Raw genomic sequence first — 22,771 nt, forward strand, 5'->3', positions numbered from 1 at the left:
CTTCCCTTCTGGTGTTGCTCACACACCAGGTCAATTCCTCCTGTATCTAATCAGGAGTTGAGGGGGTTGGGGGGAACCCAGGCCCGCCCTCTACACCAGGTTCCAGCCCAGGGCCCTGTGGATAGCAGCTGTCTACAATGTCTCCTGTATCAGCTGCGTGACAGCTACAACTCCCTGGGCTACTTCCCCATGGCCTCCTCCCAACACCTTCTTTATCCTCACTGCAGGATCTTCCTCCTGAAGCCTGATAACGCTTGTACTCCTCAGTCCTCCAGCAGCAGCATGCCTTCCCACTCCCTGCACACTCTCTACTAACTGAAATGAAGTCCTTTTTAAACCAGGTATCCTGATTAGCCTGCCAGCCATAATTGAGTCTAGTAAATTCTTAATTGGCTCCAGGTGTCTTAATTGGTTCTAGCAGGTTCCTGATTGCTCTAGGGCAGCCCCTGCTCTGGTCACTCAGGGAACAGAAAACTATTCATCCAGTGGCCACTATATTTGCCTTCTACCAGACTCCTGTACCCCACTGGTCTGGGTCTGTCTCACTATTTAAAAATGTAGAGCAGCTCTACTCTTAAAACACTGCAGTACCCTGGTGCTGCTTTAGTGAAGATGCTACAACTCTGACAGGAGGGCTTCTCCCATCAGTGTAGTTAATCCATCTCCACAAGAGGCAGTAGCTGTGTTGAGGGGAGAAGCTCTCCCCTCAACATAGTACTGTCTACACCAGCAATTAGGTCAGTATAAATGCATCACACAGGGTTGTGTATTTTTCACACCCCTAAGTGACATAGTTATACTGATATAAGTTTATAGTGTAGACCTGATCTTAGGAAGTTACACACAACACTAAGGTTGCAAAATCAAACACTCAAAAATTAGGATATGCCAGAATTAAGTGTTGCCTTTATAATCTGAATAACTATGAGAAGACAGAACAGGTAGGGAGGAAAGGAGGAATATACCAAAGTCAAGTCTTTTGCTCACTCTCTCTCTCTCCACCACAAACAACAGGAGATGAGGGGTAAAACCAGATTTCAGCTATAGCAAATGCATGCAGTATAAATCATTTCACACATTAAACCAAATACATGGTCCACAACAAAAAACAGGTACCTGCAGACTCAGCCTGTAAGATAGTTGGGACTTCTCTTGGTCTCAGGTGACTAACTTCACTGTTGCTATAGCGAACAGGGGTTTCTTCATGCTCTGCTGACTTGGCAGGGAGAAACTGCTTCATGCCTTTCCACCACCCTTCAAGATTTTAGAAATAAAAGTAGTAAGAACTTACAAGAATGCATAATAAAAAGTCAGTGGTAATTCATTCATATAAGTTACTAAAGATGCTAAAAGTATCACACACCTTTCTTAGTCTCTGTGAAAACAGCTCCCTCCCCACCCCCGGAAAGGAAAGGTCAATGAATTAGTTATCACTATTCACAGAACACCTGAAGCTTATAGGATACTTTACCAGACAACCATAAAATTGCATTTAATTCACTGTTGAAGTTATTGATGTCCAACAAATCTGTCTGACAAAAGGCAGGAGGCTCAGAAATAAGACTTCCACTCCATTTTTAACTGATATCATTTCCAAAGCAACAGGGACAGAATGAAGAATCTAGTCCTGAATTTCTGTGTTACCACCATTGCTGGTCCTACTATACAGATGTAAAGCATTTCAGTAAATAAATTATTTTTAGGTTCAAAATACAGCATGGAAAATATTACAGAGGCCATTTGAATAGTTTTAAACACAAACTTAGATTCATAGATACTAAGGTCAGAAGGGACCATTCTGATCATCTAGTCCGACCTCCTGCACAACGCAGGCCACAGAATCTCACCCACCCACTCCTACAAAAAACCTCACCTACGTCTGAGCTATTGAAGTCCTCAAATCGTGGTTTAAAGACTTCAAGGAGCAGAGAAGCCTCCCTCCAGTGACCCGTACCCCATGCTACAGAGGAAGGCAAAAAACCTCCAGGACCTCTTCCAATCTGCCCTGGAGGAAAATTCCTTCCCGACCCCAAATATGGCAATCAGCTAAACCCTGAGCATTTGGGCAAGGTTCACCAGCCAGATACTACAGAAAATTCCTTCCTGGGTAACTCAGATCCCACCCGTCTAATATCCCATCTCAGGGGATTAGGCCTATTTACCATGAATATTTAAAGATCAATTAATTACCGAAATCACATTATCCCATCATACCATCTCCTCCATAAACTTATCGAGTTTAATCTTAAAGCCAGATCTTTTGCCCCCACTGCTTCCCTTGGAAGGCTATTCCAAAACTTCACTCCTCTGATGGTTAGAAACCTTCGTCTAATTTCAAGTCTAAACTTCCTGGTGGCCAGTTTATACCCATTTGTTCACGTCTCCACATTGGTACTGAGCTTAAATAATTCCTTTCCCTCTCTGGTATTTATCCCTCTGATATCTTTATAGAGAGCAATCATATCTCCCCTCAACCTTCTTTTAGTTAGGCTAAACAAGCCAAGCTCCTTGAGTCTCCTTTCATAAGGCAAGTTTTCCATTCCTCGGATCATCCTAGTAGCCCTTCTCTGTACCTGTTCCAGTTTGAATTCATCCTTTTTAAACATTGGAGACCAGAACTGCACACAGTATTCTAGGTGAGGTCTCACCAGTGCCTTGTATAACAGTACTAAAACCTCCTTACCCCTACTGGAAATACCTCTCCTGATGCATCCCAAAACCGCATTAGCTTTTTTCACAGCCATATCCCATTGGCAGCTCATAGTCATCCTATGATCAACCAATACTCCAAGGTCCTTCTCCTCCTCCATTACTTCTAATTGATGCGTCCCCAGCTAATAAATAAAATTCTTGTTATTAATCCCTAAATGCATAACCTTACACTTCTCACTATTAAATTTCATCCTATTACTATTACTCCAGTTTACAAGGTCATCCAGATCCTCCTGTATGATATCCCGATCCTTCTCTGAATTGGCAATACCTCCCAGCTTTGTATCATCTGCAAACTTTATTAGCACACTCCCACTTTTTGTGCCCAGGTCAGTAATAAAAAGATTAAATAAGTTTGGTCCCAAAACCGATCCCTGAGGAACTCCACTGGTAACCTCCTTCCAGCCTGACAGTTGGCCTATCAGTAGGACCTGTTGTAGTCTCCCCTTTAACCAATTCCTTATCCACCTTTTGATGTTCATATTGATCCCCATCTTTTCCAATTTAACTAATAATTCCCCATGTGGCACGGTATCAAACGCCTTACTGAAGTCTAGGTAAATTAGATCCACTGCGTTTCCTTTGTCTAAAAAATCTGTTACTTTCTCAAAAAAAGGAGATCAGGTTGGTTTGGCACGATCTACCTTTTGTAAAACCATGTTGTGTTTTGTCCCATTTACCATTGACTTCAATGTCCTTAACTAATTTCTCCTTCAAAATTTTTTCCAGGACCTTGCATGCTACAGATGTCAAACTAACAGGCCTGTAGTTACCCGGATCACTTTTTTTTTCCCCTTTCTTAAAAATATGAACTATATTAGCAATTCTCCAATCATACGGTACGACTCCTGAGTTTACAGATTCATTAAAAATTCTTGCTAATGGGCTTGCAATTTCAGATGCCAATTCCTTTAATATTCTTGGATGAAGATTATCTGGACCCCCCGATTTAGTCCCAACTTCTTATGTTGAACAGTGAGCATTCTTAGTGAATAAGGAGCCCCATGTATTAGCACTCCTAGGCTATAGATTTTAACTCCACCCACCACCTTTCCCCCTCCCCTTAAAACAAGTTGGGTGTTTGTGTGTCACAAGAGTGTGTGTTAAACTGAGGATCTTCACAAGGTGAAAAATCACAAAAAGCTAATCAGATATAATATTATAGGCATGGAAGACTGAGAAAATCTCATGCACTTAAAAGAGCAATGGGGAAATAGAAAATAAAGTTGACAAGCATACTAAAGTGTTTTCAGTACTAAAAAAACCTACAGAAGTTCATCAATATTCAGAACTCTCAGGATATCTGATTACTGTATATAAAAATTATTGCTCAAATGAGATTCCTTGTTCTATTTCTCTTGTTTGTTTAAATGGAAAGATTCCAACCTTTCCTCTATAGAATTTCAAGTCAATATTACAAGATTCTGAGTATACTTTGGAAAAAAATGAGTCTTCCTATTTTTGAAGCCAATGTACAGAAATAAAAGTTACAAGTCTGAATGGAAGAGGAATTCAGTACCACTGTGTTACAACAAGCTGGTAGAGATGAAGTTACAGATATTATCATTGTTTAAAATGCATGTTTTAAACACTAATGCTCATTAAGGCTGGCACTGAGTCCAGAGATTTTGTCACCATTTTGTTACCTGCACGATCCCAGTAAGGTAAGTCGTATGTTCCTTCAGCTTTTTTCTTTCTGGAAAAAAAATAAAAAATTAGACACATTTAGCTACCACACTCAAATGCAAAAACATATGTTATAAATCCTGATAGCTGGAGTAGTTGGAGGATATGAAGCTGCAACTTTCCAATTTCAGCACCTCCTCAACTGGACAATGTGAAAGGAGACTGCTGGGTCATGTACTAGGGTGGATCTCTTTGAATTGACTGGGGAGAGAAGGCCTTGACTATGCCCTTGGCTGTAGCTGATGCTCAAGGTTCAAAATATAATCCCCCACAAACTGGTGTCTCCCAAAATTTCAGGAAAAGAACTCTAGAGAATACAGCAAACCTTCATAAAGCTAGCCAATAAAATATGGAATCTTCAGAATGCAGAACATTTCCTCTTCATATATGAATAAACTATTCTGAACTAATGAATCCATTCTGGAAAGGATTTAACTACAGTTTCCATACTTACATATGCAGTGTATTTCATACCTACATGTTAAATTAAAATACTTTACTTGAGTGCTAATCATCCATTTACCGGTTTCTCCAGTGCCATGCACACACTAAGATCAGAATGAGAGTAGTGAAGACCATCACCAATACTGGAACTAGGACTGCTGCCAGTGCCACATCTGAAATCCATTAAACAAAAGTGGTGTAGGACAGAATAACTTTTTGCACATCCATTTTTAGTTCACAAGTTCTTTAGGGAAGACACCATAATTTTCTGTATGTTTGTACAGTGCCTAGCACAATGGGGTCCTGACCAGGCTGGCCTCTAGGTGCTACCTTAAATGTAAATGTTAAATAATAATAAATTTAACACCTAATTTTTCCACATATGTACAATCAGTAGTTTTTCCAAGCTACCATATCAGAGGTCAGAAGATTTCTTATTATTTATATATAAGAAAACAGTTCAAATTACAATTTGCCTGAATATCAACCTAAAGAAAATTAGAACAGCACGGGAACACAGACTTCTGAACTTAAAATACTTAAAATTGACTTGAAGGTGTCAATGACATTTAAACAGTGTTCATATATCATTTGGCAGCAGCCTACTCTTTGGACTACTGTCCCAACTGCCCTTCATCACTGCCTGCACTTGTAGTGCTCTTACTCGCTTTTGACAATTTTCTTGGCTAAAAATCAAAGTGATGAGGTTTCATACCAGCATGGATGCTTCATGGAAGAAATTAATGGCATTAATGTAAAATATTAGAACTCATCACTTTTTGACAATAGGTAACAAATGGCTGAAATTCAATAAGAGAGACACTGATGTCTTTTTGGTGAACTCACTCAGATGGAAAGTTCAAATCTGGAATTTGTCTTTCTTGTGATCAGTGGCCTTGAATGAAGAGATGTACCCAATTTCAAAATTCTAGCTCAAAAGGGCACCTGAATATTTAAGAACGCCCATACTGGGTCAGACCAATGATCCATCTAGCTTAGGATCCTGTCTTCCAGTGCCACATGCTTCAGAGGGAATGAACAGAAGAGAGCAATTATTGAGTGACCCATCCACTATCGTCCAGTCCCAGCTTCTAGCACGCAGAGGTTTATGAACACCCAGAGCATGGAGTTGTCCCCCTGACCATCTTGGCAAATAACCATCAATGGGCCCATCCTCCATGAACCTATCTAATTTTTTTTTTAACCCAATTATAGTTTTGGCCTTCACACCATTCCCTGGTAACGAGTTCCACAGGTTGCCTGTGTGTTGTGTGAAGAAGTACTTGATTTTGTTTTAAACCTGATGCCTATTAATTGGGTGACCTCTAGTTCTTGTGTTATGTGAAGGATTAAATAATACTTCCCTATTTATTTTCTCCACACCATTCATGATTTTATAGATCTCTATCATATCCTCCTTGGTCACCTCTTTTCTAAGCTGGAATGTCCCAGTCTTTTTAATCTTTCATATAAAAGCTGTTCCAAAGGATTTGCATTTGCATATTTGAGGGCAGAATGTAGCTATAAATCATTACCCATCATATGGGGCTCTACTATAGTAATATAAATATTTAAAAAGGAAAAGTGAGTGTGATAGGATTTGTTATAGCAGGTATAAGTTCAGAGCACCATAAAGGGCAGAAAGTAAATCCAAAATAATTTACATTTAGATAAACTATGTTGGCGTAAGAGAGACAAGATGGGTGAGGTAATATCTTTTATTGGACCAGCTTCTGTTGAGATGAGCTTTCGAGCTACACAGAGGAAGAGTTCTGTGATGCTTGAAAGCTTGTCTCTCACCAAAAGAAGTTGGTCCAAAAAAGGTAACACTTCACACACCTTGTCTCTAATATCATGAGACAAACAACATTGCAAACAACAGTGAAAGATATGTTAACATAAGACCTATTACTACAGTTCTCAAACACTATCACCACTTAAGTGTTGATACCTTTGGTTACAATTGGAGTCACAGTGGTGTTTTTGATCTCAGGAGTGGAGGTTGTTTTATCAGTCTGCAGGGAGAAGTCGTTGCTACTTTGTGGTGGTGGTGGTGGCATGGTAAGTTTTGGAGCCCGACCTGTATAAAGATATTTAGGAAAAAAGTTTACCCAATCATGGTGCTGGTTTAAGTTTAACAAGCTCCCTTCGTATGAGAGGAAAATGTGGCCAGTTTACCAAAGGACCCATTCATTTTGTTCAGTCAGAAAAGGACGAGCCCATGAAAAGAAAGAGCCAATTGCTAATATCTTTGATACAAGGAGCTTATCCATGGAGCACCTCAAGCAGGTATTTTCCAAGTTACATAAATCTCAGAATATTTTGAGCATCAATTAAACTAGAAAATATTAGTCCAGTGGATGTTACAGGAAGATGAGGTTTTCTGATCCTCCTCAAAAATATTTTAGAGAAAAAACATTTTGTCATGATTTCTAATGGAAAACAAAGCCAGAAGTTAAAATTAGGTGATATCTACAAACATATTCCAGTGTTTTACAGTGACTGAGGCATTTTTAATGGTCTTACCTATATTAAACTGACATCCTAGCAGTTCCACTTTCATTGCAATTTTCTGATGCCATTTTAATGGGTTAACCCTAACAAAACGTGCAATAATAGGTGGAATGAAGTTATTGCGAACTTCCTGGTAATACTCAGTGTTTCCTTGAAATATCTAGAAAAAGAAAAAAAAAAAGACATTCAAACTGCATTATTAGCTCCTACAATGTATGCTATACCAATTCATTGCTAACTATGCCGTATTTAACAACTTCAATTAACCAAATAAGCAGTACACTGCATTGTGTAATAAGAACCTATTACCTGTTTCCCAGAACAGTGCTGCTGACAAGCTTCTCCAAGAGAAAGGGTGACTAATTGCAGAGAAGTATGAACCAAAACCTCAACATCTTACCACAAGAGTAGACAAGTAGAAATAACTTTAGTGCCCATCATCTACCTCATTTCCAGGACCGTTGTCCCAGAATAAAATCTGCCAGCTATCATGACACTACTTCATTATCATTTTACGTATAACGCCTATGGCAAGAGTCTAATCTTACTGATAGATAATTGTGCATCTTATATCCATCAGTCTTGTGTCTTGTACTTAGATCTCAAATATGGCAGGCAGTTACAACAGAATGCCAAAAAAAACCTGTTGATGCCTTTATAGTATTTTAGGTTGTCATGTGTATAGATAAAACTTCTACTGAATGGAATTTTCAAGTATGTAATCAACATTACACTCTAGTGCTTGTATGGTTGCAGTCTACAGAGGTTGAAAATCTTGTTATGAAAACAAAAGGGACTCTGGAATTTTGAAAAACCCACAAAAAGACCTTTAGGAACAATTCCATATATTTGTTCAGGGTAAAAATAGTGGATTATTTTAGTCATGGAACTTTACAGGCCATGAATTATTTTCACATAGAAAATCAAACAAATGCCAGCTATTACATAGTTACTATCTGACCACCATCACTAAACCTGACACACACTAATGACTTAGAAAGACTACTCTGAATGTGTGCTGGAAAAAGAGAAACCAAATCCAGTGTTTTTGAAGGTACTGAACATGGTCAGACAAATCTGACCGGAAATTCGGGGGGCATGGGTTGGTTGGTCCATACTACAAGGAGGGGATGAGATCCCGATAGAAAGTTATTTCCCTCCTTCCCTTTGCAGCATAAGCAGAAGGAAGCCTTGAAAAATACTAGTAACTAGACCCTCCTTGGTTGAAAAAAAAAATAAAAAATCAAATACCTGGGAGCCAAGGTCTATTTGAGCCTGCACTTCCCTGTTGGTATATTAATGGGATATACATGGCAATTTCAACTGAAGCAGTCTATCATAAACAACCCTGAGAGAGCAAGCTTGATTAGGGTTGACAACACAGCTACTGAGTAATCCTGGGAATGGAGGCAACTTCCTCATATTGTCCAGAAATATCTAAAACAAATACATGGAAACAATACTTTCCATAAGCCCGCTAGAGTCCCTACAGACACACTTAGTTCTATCCTTTTTAGAGGATCTGCTGACCCAACCTGTTACGATCATTTAGGTCAAGGGTAGGGTTTCAAACTTGATCTGCTCTTCGATAGGTAGGCAGCACAGTTATCTGGACACAAACATACTGTGGTCTTATCAAACCGGGTTAGCCAAAAGGTGCACTCTGCGCCAGTTATCATTTCTTTAGTGCCCGAATGAAGAGTGAATTACAACAATCAGCTCTAAGTTTATGAACATCTGATCACTGTGGCCAAGTTTGTGTCTCGCAGGATAGGGTATATTCTGATCAGCTGACAGAGAAAGAAAGTTTGTCTAGATGCTCTTTCTAGGATCAGTCCAGGACAACTATGTGGAGCATTATTTTGATGGAGATAGGGCAAGTGCCCCCTATAGTTCTTCAAACTGTATTCTATCCACAAGCATAACCTCTGTCTTTCCCAGAAGCCAATCTCTTCAAGGTTCTGAGACAGCTAGAGGATGACATCGTTTGCATTTGAATCAAGGGAAATGTATCTACGTATCGTTTGCATTTTCTTTCTGCCAGCATTAGAGACAGGTGTTAGAGACATAAGGCAAAATTGAGAATAAAACCTTATAGATTCATAGCTACTAAGGTCAGAAGGGACCATTCTGATCATCTAGTCCGACCTCCTGCACAACGCAGGCCACAGAATCTCACCCACTCACTCCTACAAAAAAACCTCACCTATGTCTGAGCTATTGAAGTCCTCAAATCGTGGTTTAAAGACTTCAAAGAGCAGAGAATACTCCCTCCAGTGACCCGTGCCCCATGCTACAGAGGAAGGCAAAAAACCTCCAGGGCCTCTTCCAATCTGCTCAGGAGGAAAATTCCTTCCCGACCCCAAATATGGCAATCAGCTAAACCCTGAGCATATGGGCAAGGTTCACCAGCCAGATACTACAGAAAATTCTTTCCTGGGTACTCAGACCCCACCCGTCTAATATCCCATCTCAGGGGATTAGGCCTATTTACCATGAATATTTAAAGATCAATTTATTACCGAAATCACATTATCCCATCATACCATCTCCTCCATAAACTGATCGAGTTTAATCTTAAAGCCAGATCTTTTGCCCCCACTGCTTCCCTTGGAAGGCTATTCCAAAACTTCACTCCTCTGATGGTTAGAAACCTTCATCTAATTTCAAGTCTAAACTTCCTAGTGGCCAGTTTATACCCATTTGTTCGCGTCTCCAAATTGGTACTGAGTTTAAATAATTCCTCTCCCTCTCCGGTATTTATCCCTCTGATATCTTTATAGAGAGCAATCATATCTCCCCTCAACCTTCTTTTAGTTAGGCTAAACAAGCCAAGCTCCTTGAGTCTCCTTTCATAAGGCAAGTTTTCCATTCCTCGGATCATCCTAGTAGCCCTTCTCTGTACCTGTTCCAGTTTGAATTCATCCTTTTTAAACATGGGAGACCAGAACTGCACACAGTATTCCAGGTGAGGTCTCACTAGTGCCTTGTATAACAGTACTAAAACCTCCTTATCCCTACTGGAAATGCCTCTCCTGATGCATCCCAAAACCGCATTAGCTTTTTTCACAGCCATATCCCATTGGCAGCTCATAGTCATCCTATGATCAACCAATACTCCAAGGTCCTTCTCCTCATCCGTTACTCTAATTGATGCATCCCCAGCTTAAAACTAAAATTCTTGTTATTAATCCCTAAATGCATAACCTTACACTTCTCACTATTAAATTTCATCCTATTACTATTACTCCAGTTTACAAGGTCATCCAGATCCTCCTGTATGATATCCCGATCCTTCTCTGAATTGGCAATACCTCCCAGCTTTGTATCATCTGCAAACTTTATTAGCACACTCCCACTTTTTGTGCCCAGGTCAGTAATAAAAAGATTAAATAAGATTGGTCCCAAAACTGATCCCTGAGGAACTTCACTAGTAACCTCCCTCCAGCCTGACAGTTCGCCTTTCAGTAGGACCCGTTGCAGTCTCCCCTTTAACCAATTCCTTATCCACCTTTTGATGTTCATATTGATCCCCATCTTTTCCAATTTAACTAATAATTCCCCATGTGGCACGGTATCAAACACCTTACTGAAGTCTAGGTAAATTAGATCCATGCGTTTCCTTTGTCTAAAAAATCTGTTACTTTCTCAAAAAAGGAGATTAGGTTGGTTTGGCACGATCTACCTTTTGTAAAACCATGTTGTGTTTTGTCCCATTTACCATTGACTTCAATGTCCTTAACGATATTCTCCTTCAAAATTTTTTCCAGGACCTTGCATACTACAGATGTCAAACTAACAGGCCTGTAGTTACTTAATTGCACAAGGGCATTCATTACTGCTTCGTTAGTCTGTTACAACCTTCTAGATGCAGCCCCAAGCTCATGACTGGTATTTTTCATAATCCTCTATTAATCCAAAGGGTGGGAAGGAAAAGATAATGCTAGATCATCACATGGACTTTTAGCTCCATCTACAGGAAAAAGGCAGCAGACAGCTAATTTCCTATTGAAAGTCAAAACACCTGCCCTTTTACCATCAATAAATCAAGAAAGGAAACAAAAATTCCTACCAGTTCCTCCATTCTTCCTTTAATTAAGATTACTTATACAATATCACAAGTTTATCTACTGTAAATTGGATATGATTAACATAAGATCTCTAGTTCAGGAACTTATATGTCACTGAATATTTATGTAAAAGAATGGAGTGCAGTTTGCAGTGGATTAAAAAGTGCTTGAGTAGAAGTCATTGCCAGTCTCCCACTGCAAGAGCACTTACCCCAAACTTCCTCATTCGCGCATTGCTCAGATACACATATGCCAATACAATCTTTGCTTTTATATAAAAATCTAATCACAGAGAGAAAATTATGGTATGGGTATAGTCATCTTCTAATGCACAATAGAGTCTTATACACATATTCTGGTCAACTGCAAGTTTTGCCCTTCTTTACATAGGACAGAATAGAGTCTAGGTAAAGCCAAATCCTCTATATAGCATAGCATTGTATTCTCTGCCAGACTATGGATCAATGCAATCTCTTTGAGACCGGGACAGTCTTTTTGTTGTGTACCTAATAGGATAGGTCCTGGTCTGTGACGGGAGTTCCTACGCTAGTGGTTCTCAAATGAGTTTTTACTGTGGCCAAACATGTGGCTACAGCATATTCACAGTGGCCAGTTTCGAACGTTAAAATATTATACTAGTGATAATTTAGTCACTTGGTTATTTGAAAGAGTCATGTAAATAAAACAATACATCTTTTCACTATAAAGAATAATATGTACTATTAATACCACAAGTTACACGGTTTTTACTAGCTATATTACTATCTATTACTAATTTTTTTTTAAAGTTTGTAACAAACTATCTCATTTTTTTGTAGCCAAATAGTTGTAAATATGAACTTTTTTAAATTTCAAAAGGTTCTTGAAAGGGAACTGATCATGACTCCTCTCTTCCAGTACTCGTCAGAGTGCAGCCTCCAGGTTTTTGTCAGTAAGCTTGTTTCTGTATTTGCTCTTCACAAAATAAATGCACACTCATGTATAACAGTTGTTGGAAACATGTTTAGCATCACTACAGCCACATGCACAGGTTCTCTGAAGTGATCTGAATGCTTTGCACACCAAAACTTCTCAGCTCTGACACACAGGGATCACAGAGAGGGCGCTTCAGTTGTTCATCTCTATGGAATACACAGAAGCAGCAGCCCTACACACTTCAGTGAAATGCTGCTGGGCCAACCGTGGGCATTGGTGGCTGCTGCAGGGAGCAGAGTAGTGGAGGCAGCTAGCAGTTTGGGAAAAGAGCTCCAAGACAGCCACATTTGAGAATCACTGTCCTAGGCACTACAGTAATACAGATAGTACATAAACAATAATGGAGGGAACATAAACGATGATGTAGTGAACAACAGTGAGAGACCAGTGCAGGTTTATTTTTAAAATGCACACTGTGAAGTATGCAATGGTGAAGTTATGACTGCATATTATGATAGCACCAGATGATATTATAGCGATAGGCAATATTAGAAATGTCTAAGATGCTTCCATGGCAGAAAAGTAATCTGTTAAAAAAAATACAAAGGAATTACTCCTACTTCTGTAGATTCACACCCATATCAGTGACTGTTATAGCACCACAAAGGAAGAGTTACAAAGTGCAGCTACAAACACTGTGTATCACACATCTAGTTTTGGGTCCAAATAAGCAAGAATCTGAGCCGAAATTCTAATTTCAAATTTATGTCATATATAAGATTATAGATATCACATATTTCCATAACTAACACTAAGTTAAAACTAGGGCTTTCGATTAATCGCAGTTAACTCACGTGATTAACTCAAGAAAATCAATCACGATTAACAGCAGTTTTAATCGCACTGTTAACAATAGAATACGAATTGATATTTATTAAATATTTTTGGATGTTTTTCTACATTTTCAAATATGTTGATTTCAATTACAAAACAAAATACAAAGTGTACAGTGCTCACTTTATATTATTTGTATTACAAATATTTGCACTGCAAAAATGATAAACATAAATAGTATTTTTCAATTCACCTCATACAATACTGTAATTACAAATGTAGATTTGTGTTACGTACCTGCACTCAAAACCAAAATAAATGTAAAAAACTTTAGAGTCTGTAAGTCCACTCAGTCCTACTTCTTGTTCAACCAATCACTAAGACAAACAAGTTTGTTTACACTTACGGGAGATAATGCTGCCTGCTTCTTATTTACAATGTCATCTGAAAGTAAGAACAGGAGTTCGCATGGCACTTTTGTAGCCGGCATTGCAAGGTATTTATATGCCAGATATGCTAAACATTTGCATGCCTCTTCATGCTTTGGCCACCATTCCAGAAGACCTAGTTTCATGCTGATGATGCTCATTAAAAAAATAATGTGTTAATTAAATTTGTGACTGCACTCCTTGGGGGCAGAATAGTATGTCTCCTGTTCTGTTTTACCCGCATTCTGCCATATACTTCATGTTATAGCAGTCTTGGAACACTTTCACTGCAGATTTGACACAACGCAAAGAAGGTACCAATGTAAAATTTCTAAAGATGGCTACAGCACTTCACTCAAAGTTTAAGAATCTGAAGTGCCTTCCAAAATCTGAGAGGTACGAGATGTGGAGCATGCTTCCAGAAATCTTAAAAGAGCAATACTCTGATGCGGAAACTAGAGGCTCTGAATCACCAAAAAAGAAAATCAACTTTCTGCTGGTGGCATCTGACTCAGATGATGAAAATGAATATGCATCGGTCAGCTCAGCTTTGGATCGTTATTGAGCAGAACCCACCCATCATCAGCATGGACACAAGTCCTCTGGAATGGTGGTCGAAGCATGAAGGGACATATGAATCTTTAACACATCTGGCACATAAATAAATTGCAACACTGGCTACCACAGTGCCATGTGAATGCCTGTTCTCACTTTCAGGTGACACTGTAAATAAGAAGCAGGCAACATTAACTCCTGCAAATGTAAACAAACTTGTTTGTCTGAGCAATTGGCTGAACAAGTAGGACTGAGTGGACTTGTAGGCTGTAAAGTTTTACATTCAAAAATAAAACAATGCAGTTGTTTTTTGTACATAATTCTACATCTGTAAGTTCAACTTTCATGATAGAGATTGCACAACAGTACTTGTATTAGGTGAATTGAAAACTACTATTTCTTTTGGTTTTTACAGTGCAAATATTTGTAATAAAAAATAAATATAAAGTGAGCGTTGTATACTTTGTATTCTGTGTTGTAACTGAAATCAATATATTTGAAAATGTAGGGAACATCCAAAAATATTTAAATAAATAGTATTCTCTTACTGTTTAATAGCATGATTAATCATGATTAATTTTTTTAATCATTTGATAGCCCTAGTGAAAAGCTCTTTTAAAAGGTGGTTAAAATATATGATCTGGTTGTAAGTAAGTAGTGTTTTATTTTATTAGGTGAGGGAATAAAAGCAACAAAAATCTTCATGGACTTTCAGGGATTCATTTCCTTGATTTTAGTCTAGCATTACATACTTAGGGATTAAAGTATATTTTCTCAAGTTTGAAAACACTAACCAAACTAGAGGTATAATTAAACTTTCTTTCTACTTTTACTTTTTGAAGGGACAGAAAGTTGTTTCATTCACCAAAATATATAACATTAGTGCATGGATAGCATGCTGTAATGGGGGGGGGGGAGGTGTGCGCGTAGACAAAATTAAAGACGTTCTCAGTATACCATACACCAGGCTCCAGAGTTTTATCAAAACATTCTTCAGAATGATAAGTGCAGAAACGAGACACTGAAGCCTGCAAATATATTATGGGCCTCATTTGCTCAGAAAGTATGTTGGCAAAAGGAGTTTATTCCGTTTATTTTAAAATAATAGAAGCTAAAATACCCTACTGTTCAGACAGTGTGCTCTGTGCTGCACAATTCAGAGGAAGTCGTGGTCCCCATCCCAAAATTCTTATAATCTAAATAGACAGATCACAAGAACAGACTGAGAGACATAGAAGAGGGCTCTAACTTAGGACTATTTTCTTTATTAATAGTGTGCTGACAGTTCTTACTGACATATGGTAGCATTTATGGGCCCCACAGAAGGAGAGCACTTTCAGGAGAAAGACAAATGAGTGGGCTGATGCCTAGTGCACAAAGATCTGTTCTCCTAACTGCTCACTTGTATTCTTGTTTGTGCTATATGCCCGTTTCGATTGCTAGGATAATGTGATAGCAACAATGGGAAAGAATGCTTTCTTCAATTTTCTAGACTGTTTAATAATGTAATGCTAACCAATAAACACTACTGAATGGAGCAAGATTTGTCTGCAACTGGCTAAACAGCTCTTTGCTCTTGGATTAAGACACTCAATTGCAAAAGGTGATTTTTTTTTTTAAACATGCCAAACAGTGGCCAAAATTTCCTAATATGTATAGGGGTTCTGGGAACCCAATTTAACACCTTATTAGGAACAGATTTTCAGGCATATGCTCAGCATTTTCTGAAAATGTCTCTCTTTAAGCTCTCTCAAACTACGCACCCAAGAATGGAAGCAACTAAAACAATTAGTTGCTCTTGATAATGTTAGCCAGCATCTTCACTAAGATTAACAATGAACAGTATTGCTGCTCATTCACTGCTTCTTTCTATTTAGGTCAAATTTATGGTACCAAGCACTGAAGTCGTCTCTCATCAGATTTGTCTTAAACTCAATTATCTTTTTTTAACATGAAAACACATGTAAGGGAAGCAGAGATTTTTTTTTTTAAGATAAAAAATTAACTTCCACCTTCTCTTTGTATTCCTATTTGCCCCTGTTTTCCCCTCCCCTTCAGAAAGCAACAACAGGTTAACTTTTATCTTTCACTTTTTATTAATCACCACTTCAAATGCTTCCTTCTGATTTTTTCAGAATAAAAGGTTAGAAACAGTAGCAGAAACACACTCCTAAAAGCCCTGGTTACATCACCATTTTCTTCTCACAATTTCCCTTATAACTTGCAAGAGTTACGAAGCTACTAGCAAGAGTTTCAACAGTGCTCAACTCTTGACTTTTTAAACTTATTTTTAAAAATATAAATTGGAATAAAACCTCCAGATGTGTGCACTGTGCATATATTTAAGAATCAAAGGGAGAGCATCCGCATATATGTAGCAACTGAAAAGCATAGTTGTTTAGAAGGTGATCTAGGAGCAGAGGAAAGTATACTACACTATAACTATAGGTTTCTTTTTGCTCCAATTATTTAAATATACTTTTTCATCACAACTGGCGGGTTTTGGTTAAGTACATTACTACAAATGTATTTTTAAATATTTCTTCTTTTATTTAAGACTTTATTTTATTAACCACAACTGAATTTCAAGCTACATATTGCATTGTACTTCAGGAATTTGCAGGTGGTCACTGTACTAGAGACAAAAACACATAGTTCAAATACACTGTAGAAAAGGCTAATATCTAAGTATAAAAATAGAAAACCATTATATTCTCAGGCAGGAGAGTGATCCAATTAAACATTTTTGACAATCATAAAGTCTAATTATCAGGCTAAAGAATGAAGATTTTTACCTTAAAGGCCAGAAGAGGGCAGTCAAAGCTAGAATTAAAATCAATGGCTGATTATGTTTCTTCTCAGACTGCCCAAGGCTCACTCACAGTTCCTAGTCAGTTTTCCTGTGTAGCTTCAACAGGCAGGACCAGTCCTGCCAGTCACCAAGGAGTGTCTTACTCTCCTCTCCAGAAGACTTCCCAGTGTGACTGTTTCCAAGCAATCCTAAGAACTCTGATACACAAAATAAAAGTAATGAAGACACTTTTCCCCATGTTTCAACTGTCAACAGAAGTCTTCCCATCACAATATGGGTTAGAATTGCAAGATGAAAGGTAACAAGAAAGGCCAGCACATTAGTAATTGCAATCTTGTCCAGTTTCTCAACCAGGTGTCCCAATTTGAATCCATTCCTGGTTTAACTCCAGCCTAATGATAAGAGCTCTTCTTGGGAGCAATTTTCAATAGCGTTAAGGTGAACATGGGAGAGAAGGAATAAGAACCTTTGAAGCGGATGCACATTCAAGCTCTTCAAATCCAGGATAACTCTGATCCCTTGTGACTGCGTAGGATGAAGAAGAATGTGGAATTGGTCCCTGAGTATCTCTCCAGTCTTGTACTGGCTCAATGACGGGCAAGTGGGACAGCGACCTCCCAAATCATATGGATATACTTTATCAGAAATTGGAAATAAGAAAAGGGGGTTGGACGGAGAAGGCAGGAATTACCTGCAAGGAATCTGAATTCTATTACAGAACCTTTACCAACTACTTCTGTCGCCCATTGATCCAAAGAGGTGGCAGGCTACTAGCTGACATTGGAGAAACATGACTCCACAGGGTTCCCCCCCTCAGATGGGTACAGGAGAGAAGGGAAGTATTTTTGTTGTTCAGGGTGAATACCTGGACAAAATACTTCTGGGACTTTTACTGCAGGATCTGTTCCAATACCCTCTCCATCAAGTTACCATCTCATCAGCAGAAGTTAGATGAGGAACAACCTCAAAAGGACTGTTTGTTCCTAACTGGAGGTTAGTAAATCTTTCCTCTGGTATCTTGCCAATGGCAGGATTTTCTCATCCTAATCTTTGACTTCTAGGACACTGCTTTGTCTAAGCATTCAAAGCACTCAAAAATAAACTGCTCAATAAAGAAGCCATCAAGTCTTCGGATGGCTGCCTTCCATTATACAGTCCCCAAATGCCTTATTATTGTGCTTCTGGGTAGCCACAAAGCAAATGGAACAAGGCACAAATCTTATACGAATGCTGCTCTGAGAGAGCAATTTTATGTAGTAGTTGATTTCAGGTCCTTAGGCCCAGCCAAGTATCTTCTGAGAGGAAACCCATACAGGCCAAAATAGCACAAACAAAGCATGTAGCAGCAGCAGAAGAGAAGACACAAGTCCTGCAGATGTGGCCACAGAACCAGAAGGTCTCTTGCCTGTGATCACTGAGCTCTTTGGATAGGACATTGCCTTCTAAAAGGATGACTGATTCTCAGGGTTAGCAACGGCTGAGTAAACCCTTTGTGAGGGTAGCAGTCCGACTTCAACTCTGAGGCTTTGTTAAACTTGAGCCATTTCAGAGTGCTGATTAAACCTGTTTGGTAGTCCTCACTCTGCTTTTAAGTAAGTATTTTCCAGGACTGGATCAAGAGTTCTACTTTGGAGACTTAAGGAAAGTACATCTTTGTTGACTCACCATCCTGTGTTTAACCCTGAAACCATGTGCATACCAATATACAGAGCGGATATTTGGCAGGAGAGAAAGTGAAGAGAGAAGAGAAGCCATTCCTGGGATTCTTCCTTTGAATCAAAACCTGAGGCAGGAAAGTTGTCTGGAAGAGGAAATTCTCAGATGAGTGAGTCCTCAGGTGACCTCAGTACATGCCTCTTCCTTGTCTTTGGCTTCTCATTACCAGAGCTATAGATTTAATTCTTTATATGGAAGGATCAGTGAGATTGGTTAGCTCCAAGAGGTTCAGATCTACGTCCAATTTCTGTCAGCCATATTCTGGTAGAGGCTAGGCAGGGTAGGACGAAGACTGTCTTTGCTTCCTCTCGTAGGTTGTAGGAACACTTTCACCTCCTCCAAGAGAAAGGAGTCCAAAGCAGAAGGGGTCAATGTCATCTTATTTGAAATTCCCTCTGAGTGATATACTTGACCTTTGCTCACCTTCTCCTGAATAAAATCCCATGTCCAGAGGGGAGGAGGCTCTCAGGACCAGCTCAGATGGTAGGCTATCCTACACTAGCCATAGTGATGATTGAGATGGAGGATGATTATAAAATGATTCAGTTGTCCAAGACGGGCAGCAACCATTGGATAAATTCTGCAGCAGGGTATCTCTAGGGTGACTAGGGAGTTTAAAATCAGCAGTGGTGAGCTACTTACCCCAGGGTGGCTGAAAACACTGGCAGCTGTTTGGGTGTGACTGTTCAGTGACTGGACAGGGTTTTCTGCTCTGAAGCAGAGTTCAGCTAAGCAGCCCCTAATCTGCCAATGGCATCCAGGAGACTGTCTGACGAAACCTTAGGTGCAGGAAGAGGCATCTGGAGCAGCACTGGAGCTGGTTGCTGACACGTCTGCAGATGTACAACTAAACCTGGTAACGAGGACACCATTATTTATACCAATGGTGGTGCTGCTCTCACAACTGTTGAGTCCTCTTGATTAGGCCTTCCTGTTTGGCTACTGCTGGGAACTCAGGCTGCCAGGTTCCTCACTTCAGTTGAGCAACTGGAATGTCACTTCTGCTGGTACTGGAAGGAAGCCTACAAGGAAGCACACTCACTGGGAAGGGCTCCTCCTGGATACGGAAAGGACATGATCTCTCTGCCGGGAATGTTTGCAGGGGATCCGTCCATCTAAGGCTTCTTTGTCTCTGGCTCTGCTTGAAGCCAGGGGGGTTGGGAAGACCACAAGATATTGCACACAGGAACAGAGATGTTCCCAACTAAGAGAAACGAAAGAATTCTAGTGTGGTTACAGAGTTATTCCTCTAAGTGCTTGCTATGTTCTCATGTTAGGAGGCAGAGGGAACCAGGAAATTTTCTAGAAGGGTGAACCAAGCTCCTTTCAGACGATTGACTAGTCTGGTCCTACCTCCTGAAGCAGCAAGTGTTGGAACAGCAAGCCTGGATATGAGAAAAAACAATTGAATATTTCTAACTTTTGGTTTTAAAAAGTTTGACCACCGCTCCTCTAACATTTCTTGGAATATTATTTAATTACATGAACATTTTGGAAAAGAAAAAAAAAGAGCAATCCCACTCAAAGTATAACACCAGTAATACAAAGAGACAAAGTAGGACAATCTCATTATGAAATACTCCTAGGCCTGATGTTAAAGTTATTAGTTTCAGAGTGGTAGCCGTGTTAGTCTGTATCAGTAAAAAGAATGAAGAGTACTTGTGGCATCTTAATGAAGTTATTAGTTTAATTTTAAAGAGTATTCTTAACAGAGTAGCAATGTGACAGTTTGTTGGTTGTTCAGCTGCATGAGATAGCATCTTTTTTTCCCCCAAGAAAAATATTGGCATATTCAGTCAAATGATCAGACTTCCCACATATAGTTGGATTCTTTATAATTTTGTCTGTGTATGGAAAAGAGCACGGCAAATTAACCTAACCTAAAATTTAAAAAACCCGTATTCACCTTAGGGTCTATCCTAGCGTCTAGAAAAGGCACTTTATTGGATTCTAGACACATACTGAAACCCGTCAGGTAACATATACTGTGTCTACAAATTTGCAGCAAAATAAACCAGAAACTCATTCCAGTGAGGTCAGCAGAAATTTTGCCATTATTTTAACAGAATCCAAATTTAGACCACTGGGAAGAATTAAGGAGAGAGTATTAGTCTTATTTAATTTTTGTTACCTATCACCATTCAAGTGATACCTTTCAAGTTTTTAGTGCCATATATGTCATGTGTTTAATAATCTTACATTTTTAATATGGATTTATTTTGAAATTACATGTTACAATAACTCATTCTGAATGAGAACTTTTAAAAATGAAATGTTTACTATGGAATTTAATTAGTTAAATGTCATGAGAAAAAAAAAGATTGTGCGCTAATATTTTTGTGAAAATAGGGGGAGATGAACAGAAACAGCGTAGAGAAAGGAGAAATCCAAACACTACGCTATGTTCACAGGGGAAAGACAATCTCTCTGGTCTATTTTCGGAGTAGCAGCTGTGTTAGTCTGTATTCGCAAAAAGAAAAGGAGTACTTGTGGCACCTTAGAGACTAACAAATTTATTAGAGCATAAGCTTTCGTGAGCTACAGCTCACTTCATCGGATGCATCTCTGGTCTATGTTACTAAATATGAAGAAAAATCTATTTGGGGAAAAGTCTAGATATTCTGAATGGAATACAATATAGGAAGTCAATCTAAAGGTGATAATGGGAGTTTTCCAATTGAGATCTTTGCTCACTATATCACTTCTGTAATTCAGATCTTTACTGGATATTTGTATATTTTCCACATCTCATGAATGTTAATATTTGTATGAACTCAGATTTAATTTTGCTTATATGCTATTATTGGGCCAAGGATCAAAACTGTAATTTACCATGCTGTGAAGAAAAATCACTTGGTAATTTTCCTCATTATGCCTGGTCATATATACAATATCTAAACACTCATCTGTAACTATATCTAGAAAATCTCTACTAATTTTACCTTATCCTGATCAACACCAGGTTCTCTGTATACTGTCCATTTCTGTGCATCATCACTGTATAGAATTCGGTAGGCAGAGATGTAATAGTAGTACTCTGCTATGGTGGATCCAGTAGTTATAATGCCTGTGAATATGAAGGTTGCTATTTACATAAATGCCAAATGTCTCTTCGAAAAATGTTTATGTCAATGTTTTCATGCAATGATTTCCAATATGAAGCATATACCCAGGATATGGCAACTTTAGGTAGAGGAATCAAACATATGTTCACCTCTGTGTCAGTTAATATTTTAAAGGTTTTCCTCTTAAATCATCAGGATCTATAACTTTCTCATCTGGTGACTGTCTCCTTATAATTATTTGAAATTACTTTTCTGAAAACGTCCTTAACGTTTTTTTTCTTTGCATTTTTTGATGGAGCATCAGGCTGCTGCATTTGGCCTTGTGTTCTGGATTTACAAAGACAAAACCAAAGCCTGGTTTTGGATTCACAGGCTATATATAAGCAGCATTGAAAGACCACACGCTTTCTTAGGCAGGTACTTGCAGTATAATAATAGTCTGAGAAAGGTTTTTTATAGAAAGCATTAATACCGGCATGAAATTAAAGGAAAAGTAGAGATCAAAACTGTGAATCACAGCCAGAGAGAAGATGGAATGAAGAGAACAAAAGTTTGTTGTATGGAAGTTGATGAACGAGTACTGCCACTGGCAGTGAGACTATTAGCCTGGATTACAAAGACCATTCCTGAGAGGGCAGTGGGACTGAACGGACCACTTAAAAGGGGATGGTTTAGGATTGTCTTCTTGAAGTATAGGTGCTGGAGAACATAACCATTCCCACCTAAACTAATTCATTTTTGGCATGAGGCAGATTGCAAACACACACAATAAGGAAAAGGTGAAACAACTTTGAAGAATTAATGCAGAAGAGGAAATAGAGGTGAATGCAACCCGTCAGTCATGCAATGCTTGCCCTACAGTTGGGTTTACATGCCAGGGACATCCCCAGACCCTGACCAAGACAGACACCACAAGCCAGTATTCCAGCTCTCTGCTACTTCACACAAAACACATACTGCCATCCAGGTGAAGCACATGGCCATGATTTGACCTAAAGCTCTTAGCTTCTGTGTTCTGGA

General features: G+C 38.9%; 1 protein-coding gene across 3 annotated transcripts in view; it reads right to left on the reverse strand.

Annotated features, from left to right (window-relative positions):
- DCBLD2 (discoidin, CUB and LCCL domain containing 2) overlaps positions 1-22,771 on the reverse strand; it is an 80,414-nt gene that overhangs the window by 18,683 nt on the left and 38,960 nt on the right. For all 3 annotated transcript variants that reach the window (XM_038396486.2, XM_043511442.1, XM_043511457.1), the window contains exons 9-14: positions 21,629-21,753; positions 7,369-7,516; positions 6,794-6,922; positions 4,922-5,015; positions 4,359-4,408; positions 1,117-1,254 (exon numbers count right to left, since the gene is read on the reverse strand). In XM_038396486.2, the coding sequence (XP_038252414.1) occupies positions 1,117-1,254; positions 4,359-4,408; positions 4,922-5,015; positions 6,794-6,922; positions 7,369-7,516; positions 21,629-21,753 (684 nt within the window). The remainder of the gene's footprint in view (positions 1-1,116; positions 1,255-4,358; positions 4,409-4,921; positions 5,016-6,793; positions 6,923-7,368; positions 7,517-21,628; positions 21,754-22,771) is intronic.

The sequence above is a fragment of the Dermochelys coriacea genome, chromosome 1 (genome assembly GCF_009764565.3).
Source record: "Dermochelys coriacea isolate rDerCor1 chromosome 1, rDerCor1.pri.v4, whole genome shotgun sequence".
Taxonomy (NCBI): Eukaryota; Metazoa; Chordata; order Testudines; family Dermochelyidae; genus Dermochelys; species Dermochelys coriacea.